The sequence below is a fragment of the Triturus cristatus genome, chromosome 6, assembly GCF_964204655.1.
Source record: "Triturus cristatus chromosome 6, aTriCri1.1, whole genome shotgun sequence".
NCBI classification, from domain to species: domain Eukaryota; kingdom Metazoa; phylum Chordata; class Amphibia; order Caudata; family Salamandridae; genus Triturus; species Triturus cristatus.
In genome coordinates this window covers 1621534326-1621546449 of record NC_140589.1, presented here as the reverse complement: position 1 = coordinate 1621546449, position 12124 = coordinate 1621534326, and the positions used below count along the sequence as shown (strand labels likewise).

The 12124-nt window shown below is 45.1% G+C and overlaps 1 protein-coding gene across 1 annotated transcript in view; it reads right to left on the bottom strand.

Annotated features, from left to right (window-relative positions):
- The window catches only part of SRBD1 (S1 RNA binding domain 1), a 721551-nt gene that overhangs the window by 384731 nt on the left and 324696 nt on the right, over positions 1 to 12124 (bottom strand). Inside the window, exon 15 of the mRNA XM_085612769.1 lies at positions 7230 to 7337. Coding sequence (XP_085468895.1) covers positions 7230 to 7337 — 108 coding nt within the window. The remainder of the gene's footprint in view (positions 1 to 7229; positions 7338 to 12124) is intronic.

Sequence of the window (12124 nt, the reverse complement as noted above, 5' to 3'; positions counted from 1 at the left end):
TGTAGTCACCAGTAAGCCACTTTCGTCCTCATGAAAAGTAATGACGGTAGCAGTTTCACCAACTCTCTGAGGAATACGGCTGGGTTTGGCAGGTACCATGCACAAATGCAATAGGTCTCGCCTTTCATTAAGTAAAAGTCATTTGCTTTGCTCTACAATACCATTAGCAAAGCAAATGGCTTTAACTTAATCAAAGAGGAGACCTATTGCATTTTCAATGCGTGTTACCATTTTCTAGCAGTCACAAACAAATCTGCAAGCAGTCAAACAGGGAAAACGCCGGTACTACTTAAGATAAGAGCGGTGGTGAAAAAGAACGTCTACAGAAGAGCTAGGATCACGTCAAGGAGATTAAGTTAAAAGAACAAATTTTTTAACACATTGCCCTTGGGGATGAATGAGAATTCGTTTGTGAACCAGTCTTGCTGGTACAGAACTGGTGTTCATGGAAGGGCTGCAAACAAGGAGCAGCAGAAGGAGAGTACCACAATCCACAAGATCCATTTAAGCAAGACTCAAAACGCGACACAGTTTTACAATTCACCAATTAGCTAGATGCCCTAACATTCTAATGTGGTAGGGGTGTCAAAAGCAAACACATAACTTAAAATTATCAAGTTCTATCTCTTTGGAAAAAAGTATGTGTTTCTACTAGTCAGCCAAGAGTAGAGAGAGATAATACGGTCACATTATCAGCAGGACGTTTGCATAACCTATGTAATACAGATGCTGCCGTGAGTAATGCTTCCACAATACTGGTCTGGTAATAAATCTTTTTTGCTTTCAGGATGGACAACATGTAGCCATGATCAAGGGGACAACAGGCCAACTTTCTAGATTGACTCAGTGGTTCCAGCTCCTTCCTCATGCTTCACCATACTGGACCTCACTTTATCAATTTCTGTATCAAGAGAAGCCACCTGGAAAAAGCATCCAAAATATTTCCAGACATCTTCAGTAGATGCAGGTTTACTGATGGACTGTGTACAGTATTGGCAATATTCACCCCACCCCAGGTCTATCGACTTTATTCTTTCAAAAGGATTTAGCAAGAATTACTCTTGGAGGCAACACCTCTAATGAGGGAATAAAGATGCCTCTAAAAGCCCCTAGACAGGTGCTTCTATGAACAACAGAGTAGGTTTGTATAAGCTGGAATTAACATCTATATAAATGGTGTAGGACATTTTTAAACTAATCAATCTCGACGTTCTGCGATTGTATGATGAACACATACCAGTTCTGATATATTTGCAGATGAAGCGGTAATACTTGTATGCACAGGAAATTCAATGCATCGCCCCCCTATTGGGATCTGAGACCTTCTGTGGCGTCAGGAAGCTTACCATCAATATAGGAAAGACCACATTCATGATTCTCAAACCAAAATCAAACTTCACAGTCACAATAAAATCTATTACAGGTGGCTTTAAAGAATACAATTTTATGATTATCGGGGCACATGCATCAAGTCGACGAGGGTTTGTGATGCCTAGTCCAGCATCAAGGATGCGTTGGTCACTTGGAGCAATGCGTTGGTTGCAAGGAGTTTTAAGGCTGGAATGCCGAGTCCAGAATCGGTGTCGAGGCTGCTGCCGACAAGGATGCAAGGGCCAGCACCAAGTATGCTTCGCGTAGCAGCAGCTATGATGAGGCAGAAGCCTGCGATGCGGGTCTTTGCGACAGAAGACCCACACAGCAATGACGAAGCATCGGTTCTGCTCGGGGTTGCTCCACGCAGCAGAGTAGATGCATCTGTAAACCTGGATTCAAAGAGGTTGGTAGAACACCTTAGGATCACTTCCAAAGGACTAGGACGGAGGGGGGGCTCCACCTGGGAGGGTAGACTCCAAGATGGCAGAGCCCAGGTAATGGGGTGAAGGATGTTGGAGCCTTCTGTCCCTGAGGAGCAAGTAAAGAGTCCAGCAAACTAGCCCTTGGATTCACTCCGGGGTCCTGAGTTCAATAGATGCAGGTCCAGTCCTTCTCACCCAGGCAAAAGGGAAGCAGATCAGCATAGCAGGGCCCCAGTCCTTCAGAGCAGCAGTCCAGCAACGTGGCAGTCCATTCAGCAGCACAGCAGTCCTTCTTCCTGGCAGAGTATCCACAGATTCAGAAGTGTACTGAAGAGGTGGTGTCTGAGGTCCAATATTTATACCCAGTTCTGCCTTTGAAGTGAGGAGAAGCTTCTGGAGACATGCCTTTAATGTGCACAGGTGCCCTGCTTTCCTTGCCCAGGCTCCAGACTCACTACAGAGGGTAGGCAGCCCTTTGTGTGGAGACAGAACAGAGCCTATTTAAGTGTAAGTGGAGCTGTGAACAGCTCCTTACTCCCATCCTGCCAGTTATGGCCCATCCAGGCACAACTAAGCTCCCTATTGTGTGTGGCAGTTCAGGAGGCATACACAAAGACCAACTGTTAACTACACCCAGTCATGTGACCCAGAGACAGACTGCAGGCACCAAATGGCTAAGGCAGAAAAAATACCTACTTTCAAAAAAGTGCTATTTACAAACATTTATTTAAAATCTGACCACCATAAGTTAGGATTTTTCATTACAATCCCAAGGACACCAAACATGAATGAGTTGCTTGTTCCCATTTAGCAGTTACAGCTAAATGTAATAAGGTAACCCCAATGTTGCCTATGGAAGAGGGGGCCTTGCAGTAGTGAAAAGCATGCGTAAGAGTTTTTATGGGATATGTAAAATGTAAAAGTACATGCCCAACTTTTTAAACACACTGCACACTGCCCTATAGGGGGGTCCAGGGCCTACCCTAGAGGTTACTTATAAGTTTTCAAAAGAAAGTTTTGGGCCTTGCAAAAGGTTTATTTTGCCAGGTCAAAATGGCAGTTTACAACTGCACACACAGGCTATAATGGCATGGCTGAGACTTTAAAGGGATGCATAAGTGGGTGGCGCAATCAGTACTGCAGGCTAACTAGTAGCATCCAATTTACAAGACCCTGGGCACAGGTAGTGCCACTGTACTAGGGACTTACAAGCAAATTAAATAAGCCATTTGGGTCTAAGCCAACTTACCACGTTTTAAGAAGAGCGCACAAGCACTTTAGAGGTGGTTAGCAGAGGTAAAGTGGGCAGACTCCTAAGGCCAGCAAAAATAAAGTCAGCAAAACAGGAGGTCTGAAGGCAAAAATTTAGGGGAAAACTACAAAGAAAGGACGAAGCTAAGGAAAATATCTTTCTCCTAACATATTTTAATATAAAACCAGAGCCTTGTCTAGAGGCGTACCTGGACTTCCTATTCCCAGATGAGAAAAGAGCTCTCTACATAAAGTTAGAATTGGAACCGTTTAGGTTTTGTTAAATGTGCATCACAGCTAGCGCACAGGTAACTGGTTCTGAACATTCTCCAACTGGCGTTCCGTACTGCCATGCTGGAAACTACAACTCCCATGAAGCCTTGCGCGTCACACATGACATTGCAAGAAGACGGCTCAAAGGAGGAAGTAGAACACCAGCCAGTATTGGAAATTCTTCATCCTCGCCATTGGTTATTGCTGCGGTTCCTGGTTCCTGGTTCCTGTAGAAGAGGTCTGGTAAGGGTGCTCAGCACCACCTCTTGCTTCCTTATCCGCCAACCTCCGTTGGAGAAGCGTTCTGCTCATGCGGAGGCTGGCTCACATCCCCCTTTGGTTTTCGGCCGGCTTTGACGGCCGGCGGTGGTTTACTTGCTTTTCTGCCCCTCCTCTGTTGGTGAGCGTTCTGCTCGTGCGGTGGCGGGAGTATTTTCCCCTGGGTTTTGTTCGGCCTGCATTGTCGGCCGGCGGTGAATCTGTCCTCCGTTGGTGAGCGTCTCGCTTGTGCAGAGGGCGTTTTTTTGGTTAACTCCTTATCCTCCGCAAACCCTGCAATCCTGAAGGCATAACAATTTTATCATGCTGCGGGCTGGAGCCCTACTTCAGGTCTTATATGTACTTCTTGGTAAACGCCTATTACACAGGGATTAACTATACTTTGGCATCATAGGCAATACTGTGTGGAATATAACCAATGGTGAAGTTACCAGATCTGTGGATAAATACGCAGGAGTGTTTTGTTATTACTTGGATGTTTCAAAGGTCTTGTAATTGTGTTATTCTGGCTCTGTTTTAACAGGGGTATTCGAGTGGTAGAGGTCTACGCTCTATCCCTGTGAAGTACAGTGGAGTCTAGATAAGGGTAGGTTCTTAGTGATAATCTTATGTGCATTCTTACTGTCGTAGCCAATTCATGTATGAAAGGGAGTTATGCTCATGGTGTATGTGTTTCTATGTTCTTTTTCCACTGCAGTTATAACACAGCAAATAGCGGTCTACACAAAGGCACCCCCTTTTAGCGAAGTACCATCTTCTACAAGTGTTATTCTTTTTGTTACAGGTATAGGAGGTGCCACTATTCAGGACTGTTGTTGAATACATGTTTTCTATGACTATGGTTAGAAGACAAAGAGGGTATTTACAATTGTGCTTTTTGTTACAGATCTCCCTCCCGGCTGTTCCCTTCCTTTCCTTCCCCCACTTGATCCTTCCGATGACCTGTGCCATTACGGCTATAAGGCTTGGATAGATCGAGGGGTGGACCATTCCTAGCAACAAACCGATCCCGAGGACTGACCGCTGTAACAGGTTTTTTTTCTTACACCAGAATTTGGTCCAAGTCCCCACCTAACATGTTACACTGATGCAGTTGTTTAATGGGGGGCTCAGAAACAGTTACACATTTCAACGCTGTTATGCAAAAATCACTTGAGCATCTGGAGATACTACCTACAATCCCTGCTTCTAAAACGCAACATACAATGTGCAGACAGAGAAGCAATAGCATTCTGTTACAGATCAGATCTAAAGGAGATCTTCCTAACGGTACCATCATACATCCATGCTGCCTGGAAAATAAAAGCTGCAAAAAGACTGTCCCAGATTGCTCAGCCCTAAATGCAGGGAGCTACTAATCATAATTGTACAAGCTCTCTGCTCTAGTATGATGCTGTACGATGCAGCTATCCTGTTTGAAAACCATCCGTACACAGACTGGCAGGAGGATACATTGCGACCTTACATTAGGATATCTTTAACCAGGCACAGGCCCAGTCAGTTCTTTTCCTTCTGGATGCATGCCTCACAAACAGTATCTGCACTATTCTTTTGCGTTTTAGCACAGGCATGGAAACACCTTTTTAATATTGTTCTTTTAATTGTCTTACACAAATTATTGGTTCTAGATTGCTCAGTGCATTTGCACTTTACTGGCTAGATTGCACATTCACTTTGTTGGACCCTTACCACAGAGACTAAATGATATATTACTGCTATACAAATGCAAGTTACGGGTGGGGGATGACCTATGTTGACTTCGCCACAAGATTAAACAGCTCCCTTTGCTAATTTATTATGCAGTGCAATAGCATTAGCAGTATTTTTATGCATTTTTCCACATTCTTTATTAGCCTCGCTTCAAATTTTTGTTTCATTTTGACCTCTCCATGGCATAATATCATGTGAACTTTGTTGATTAGTGCTAATGAGCAGTCTGGCTATGTCCAGGATTCCTGTTTTTTTTCTCTCAAGACAGCAGAAATACCTAAAGGTTAACAATAAGTGTTTTCATTCTTGTATTTAGTTTTACAAAATAATTTGCTTCTATACTGAGGTGGCGAGTGAGCTAAAGAATGATGATGGATTCAACCCAGATCTGTGACCGGGGTGAGTGTCTGAAAAGTTTCAGCGCTCCCTCCTCCATCTCCTTGTGTTTGCTTTGTTTGCTCTAAGTTGGCAGGGTATGCCCAGACATGGGTCCATTGCTCACTTTGCCACTGGATTCAAGCTAGCCCGGCTGATGAGGGGTGTTACCCCGAAACCGGTCCCAGGATGCTTGTTTCAATTCAGGGAAGACCTGGCTTGGCAGTACGGGTTGGACTGTTCCCATGAGGCACAGGGTCAAGACTGATTGGCATATAGCTGGGTCCGAACTGAGCTAAAGAATGATGGTAAGATGATAAGTAGCCTGGTATACATGTAATGTACAATCTGTTTTTAAATGTGGTACAGTAGTAATTGGTATGGCATAATGCTGAAAACAACAAAGACCCGATTTATTAATTGAAGATGGAATGTAAGACGGCAGTGATAGCAAAACCTGAAAACATGACTAAGAGTGAATAGTCCTTTGCTTTAGAATGGGCCACTAACAAACTGCATCTGACCTGAATCCACAAACTTTGAGTTCCGAGGTTATACTCATTAGTTGTAGCTACAGGACCTAGGCAGAATCCCCAAAACAGTGGCCCACTGGCTCTACTGCTGATCTGGAGAGACCACTACTAAAGTCAAATGATCTCATGCCTGGTATTTCTTCGGATTTTGCTTTCCATGATCTAAAGGTAGATTCCCAATATAGTAGATGACACAGGCTTTCTGCAGATGACCTACAGAGAATCTGAAGCCACATTATATGGATGGTTAAAAAATTAGCTTTGGTGGATCGCACTAGCAGTTTACACAGATAAAAACATAATATTTTCCAGTTGCAGCACAGTGGCAAGAATGCTTGCCACAGATGGCAACAACATTCTGCAGTATTAAGTTACAGATTCGCACAAATATAACCAGAAATCACAAACCTGCTTCCTATCCGCATTAGTTTGTGCAATAATAGGAATTTCGATGGTGTGTAGTGACCTGGAGTTGACAGTAAAGGTCTAGCAATAGTGCAAGGAAAAAGCAAGTGGCTTCCTAAAGCAGGGGTCTTCAGGATGTCACTGTCACCCCTGTGCCAAGTGGGAGTGGTGGTGGGAGGAGGAGCTTTAGATGGGATGTCGAAATCTCTCTAAGGCTTCAAAAAATCCTATATCAGACCTAGAGAAGAGCATGCACCATAAATAGATAGTAACCAATCACTCAGGATACGAATAAGAGAGCCCTAGAAGTGCTCATGTACAATGCAATTCCAGAACCGATTGTGTAGTAGGGTCTCAGGTAGCACTAAATCTTTTCACCTAAATGAGGATTTCCTGAGTTTTGAGATCGACTACAATAACAGCAGTTTTACATTAGCAACATTTATTTACTATCTTGCTGTCATACGTTTGTTGCTTTTTACCATTTAAAACAACAGTCCAAACTAAACTAGACTTTGCCAAGCATACTACCTAGCTTCATGCAAAAGTCACAAGGCTGCACTGCTTTTCCACCATGTTGAACATATAAATTGCACAGCTTTCTTACCAGTAGACAACATCCAGTGGTGCAAAAAATCTCCTCTGAATTAAATCAGCAAAGTAGCGTTCAGTTTCCCTGCAGGCAGTCCCATTTCCAATTACAACTGTACTACACCTAGGGTCAAAAGAAACATAATATTTTTTGTTATAAATATGCCAGTTTGATGATGGTTTTATTTATGAAAAATGATAAAACGTAGCCATTTGCACTTAAGTTATCTTTTTAACAAGAGCTCCAAAATAGGCACTGCACTTCAATCGCATGTACAGAAAGATAACACTAGTTGGTAGGTTAAAATGAGTCTTGGTGGCTAGAAACAGCACATTAATCAATACTGAAACCATTTCACACAGCTTTGAAAGCTACAACAGCATGAAAGGATAACAAGGTAGCTCTACTGACAACTTGGAATTATAAAGTCACCTTCTGGTGAATCTGTAAATCCTAATCAGTGGGTTATCTACTATCGTCAGACTGTGGGTACATTGTCACCTCGTATGTTAAACCAACCCATGTATGTATGTATTGAGTTCTTATTGAGCGCTACTGTCACCCCAAGGGTATCCTGGCGCTTGACCTTGAATAAGTCATCAGATCTAATACACAACATTACTTTGGAAAGAGATAGGTTTTCAACTCTTTTTTAATGGAGAAGATTTCCTGCTTACTCCTTAGCAACAAAGGGAGGGTATTCCACAGCTTAGCTGCTGTAAAACCAAAAGCACGACCACCCATCCTCACTCTAACAAATTTAGGGACTGTGATCAAAAAAGCCGAGGAGGATCTTAAGGGCCTAACAGCCTGATACCACGAGAAAAGATGTTGGAGTGGCAGCGGTCCCAGCCCATGCAGCGCTCTAAACACAATACAGGCAGCTTTGAAGAAAATGCGCTGCTGGACAGGCAGCCAATGGAGGTCAGATAATGCTTCTGAAGATGACGCGGAGCGAGGTCGGGCTAGAGCCAGTTTGGCCGCCATATTTTGAACCCTCTGCAGCCTACCTACTAAGGACTTAGGTGCCCCCAGAAGTAGTGCATTGCAGTAGTCTAACCTGCTGAGTATAGTACTGCGCACCACTTCTGCCCGGGCCTCTGGGGGGAGCAACGGCAGGATTTTACGTAGTGCTCGAAGCAGGCCCATGCATGTAGCTATAGTCTTATTCACCGAGGCATCCAGTTGCAGACCAGGCTCAAACAGTATCCCCAGATTACGGGCCGACTCCGCCGCTGTCACCGTACCCAAAATGGATGCCGGCCAAAAACCTTCTGGCAACGTGCGAGAGGGCTGATCCAATGAGCAGTGGAGCACTTCGGTCTTTGCCCCATTAAATTGGAGTGAGTTGAGGCTAAGCCACTCTGCTGTTTCCGACATGCACTGATGGAAAGTTTCCCTCGAAACCGCCTCCTTACCCTCAAAGGAAAAAATCAGTTGTGTATCGTCGGCATAATTGATGACCGAGATGCCGAAAGATTTTATCAGACTAATTAAGGGTCGGAGGTATAGGTTGAAGAGGATCGGGCTAATCGCCGACCCCTGTGGCACACCCTGCTTCACCTGACGTGTGTCTGACCGGAAAGGTGGTAATGCAACTGCTTGTTGCCTATTTTCCAGGTAAGATTCAAGCCAACCCAGCGCCAGACCACCCACGCCCGCCCTCTGGAGACGATCCAGCAGGACTGCGTGATCCACCGTGTCGAACGCGGCCGACATGTCCAGCAGCACTAGAAATGCTGCCTTACCCGTATCGACACACGTTCGCAGATCGTCCAGCACGGTGATCAGGGCGGTCTCAGTCCCATGCGCCGGCCTGAATCCAAACTGGACAGCGTCCAGACAAGCGTTAGATTCCAGAAAGTTAGATAAAGTTCTTGTAACCAACTTCTCTAGAATTTTTATAGGGAATGGGAGCAGCGAGATAGGCCTATAGCTGGCAGGACAAAGCGGATCCAAAGAGGCCTTTTTTAGCAACGGTGTCACGATTGCAAGCTTCCAGCTATCAGGAACCGAAGCTGAAGTCAAAGACTGGCAGCAGATGGTATGCAGCGGAGGTAGCAGTTCTGTCTGGAAGACCTTCCAAATCCTATGTGGCAAGGGATCCAGTGGGGAACCCGACGACACACCATTAGCCACCGTACAGAATTCCTCCAAGGAAGGGATGGGAAAGCAAGATAATAGCTGCTGTTCCCCCTTGACCTCCTCCACACCCAGAGAGTGAGGAGGTTTCCGTGGGGAGGACTCTATCGGGACCAAATGGCTCGAAGTCGAGAGGCTACTCAAGATAAGCCTGATTTTTTCCTCAAAAGCAGAGGCCAAGGAATTACACAGCTCCTGAGATGCTGTGGTGACTGGAACTGCACAGGCCGGATTTGCCAAGTTGTTGACCAACTTAAAAAGGGTCTGTGATTTGTTGGTGGCTTTGGCTAAAGAATCTTCCAGGAACTTCGCCTTAGCCATCTTTAGGTGGTCTTTATATTCCCGCAGAGCCTGTCTGTATTCTGCGCGATTTGAATCCGCGTACCCTCTCCTCCAAGCACGCTCCGCCTGTTTACAGCGGAGTTTCTCTTGGCTAAGATCACTAGTGAACCAAGCGTTAGTTCTCCGAGGCTTGTTCTTCACCCTTTTTAGAGGGATCAATTCATCCAGTGATGTTACAATCTGATTACTAAGGGTAGCGTAGCTTTTATCCACAGTTTCCTGCACCTCAAAGGTTGTTGGCAACAAAGAAGGTAAACAAGGCCCCCTTAATAAACGGGACCACTGTCTGCTAAATTTATGCCCAGCCGAGCCGTCACTACGCTGCCCTCCAGCCACATAAATAGACATGAGAACCAAAGCATGATCAGTCCAGCATTGGTCCAGAACCTCCTTGATAGCAACCAGCTTTTTGTCAGCAAAGACCAGGTCCAAAATGTTCCCCTTCACATGTGTGGAACATTGCACAAGCTGTTCCAGCTGTATGTTGTTACATGCTTGGCATATTTCTCTGAAGGCTAGATCTTGTGGGCCTGATGGTCTTAAATTAAAATCGCCCAGCACTATAAAGTTAGAGTGCGAGTTGGATAAATGATAAACAAGGTCAATAAATTGCTGAAAAGAGGGGGCTATTCCAGAGGGAGGTCTGTAACACAGAAGACCTGACAAAACTATACCACCCTGAGCCATTAAGGAGAATCCCATGAGTTCAAAGCCTACCACCTGTTTAACTGTAAACTGTGAGAGGGCAAGTGTATCTTTACAAATAAACCCCACTCCGCCACCTCTTCCCGTGGTTCGAGGAATGTGTCTAATGAAATATCCTGGGGGACATGCCCAGGCCAACTCCGCTCCACTATCTAATGTGGTCCAAGTCTCTGTCAGGAATAGAATATCCAATTTAACTGACTCAACTAACAGAGAGATTTCGTCATAGTGCTTTACAAGGGAGCGGACGTTAAGAAGGCCACAAGAGATGGAGGACGAGGACAATGGCCGCACAGTGGATTCTTTATATGAGGCTGAATGAAAATTCAGAGCACATAGTTCCTCTCGAGAGTATACTAAGTGTGTCCTCAATGGGTCTATGGAGCCGGGAGCAACCGGGACGCGAACGGGCGCAAACGGGCTTACCTCTGGCGCACCTCCGGCGCGCCCACGCCGCGCCCGCTGCGCGCAAACGCTGCGCGCCCGCAGCTCCATTCACTTTATAGTATTACGCCGCGTGAGTATCGCCTCGTATGTGACCGACCCACCCAATATGGCGCCTACAGTGTCCCAAGCCTCACTCACCCACTCAAAGATGGCGATCAAGCGCCGCTGAACCGGAGCCCCCGCTAACTAAGTCCCGCCAAATGCGGGTGATAGAACCGTTTTAATGTGCAGGTAAGCCTGACTGTCTCCCCCCGCGGCAGAGCAGCGTAGCAGCCAATTTAAAAACTCTATTCCCATAGAGTAGTATATAATTTTAAAATAGAGCAATGCGCGCGATGACAAAGTGCACATGGTACTATGCATGAGGGAAGCCATAACCCCTTCCAACCCTGGGATTGTTCTCATGATTGTCGGTTTTCTTTAGCTCAAAAGGATCTTAATGGTGTGAAGGTTACAATAATTGTGTGGGTGGGTGGCGATTGCGAGAAAGCATGTGGATTAGGCGTAAAGGCGTAACAATGAAAGAAATGTAACCATATTATTGGTCCTGACTCTAATATTCCCAATCTATGGACAGATTTTACTGAATGGAGAAAACGAGACAAAAAAAGGACCATCGAGCAGTCAATGGCTTAAATAAACACTGCTTTGAGACAGCTTAGGAGTGAAAATGTACAGAGTAACAAAAAGTGAAAGTTAAAAAGGAGAGCTAACATGAATGCAGAGGAGTCAAAACAGTATACAAGAGTAAAATGAAAGCCAAATGAGCAAGGAGAAAGAATGAGAAATTGGCAAATGAAGGCAAAAATATGTCTAATTAAGGAACTGAAAATAGAGCAAAGAGGGTCGAAAGATTCGGCAGGGAGAACGAAGAAGCAGTAATCAAGCAGATGCACGATAAAGTAGCAGGAAAGGATGAATTCCACGAAGATTATACTGTTGGAAATTACAAGTTGGAATTTAAAAGTTGAAACAGTGGAGGAGATGTGATTGGGGGGGAAAACAGTGCCTAGGCCCAGCTCCCCTACCACTTATCTGGGACTGGTCCTCTGACCAGCCTAGGCCATTTCAAACCCGGCTTTGAGCCTCGAGGCCTCTGTCTCGCTCCTTCTACAGTCTTCTCTCTCTCTCTCTCACTTGTTCTGCTATCACTCTCTCTCTTTTGCTGTTCTCGACTTTCCGTACTCAGTCTCTTCAGGGTCTCTTTCTCTCTTCGTCACTCTTTTTGTATCTTCGTCCCTCTCTTTCTTGCCAATCTTTGGGCCTTTAGCCCT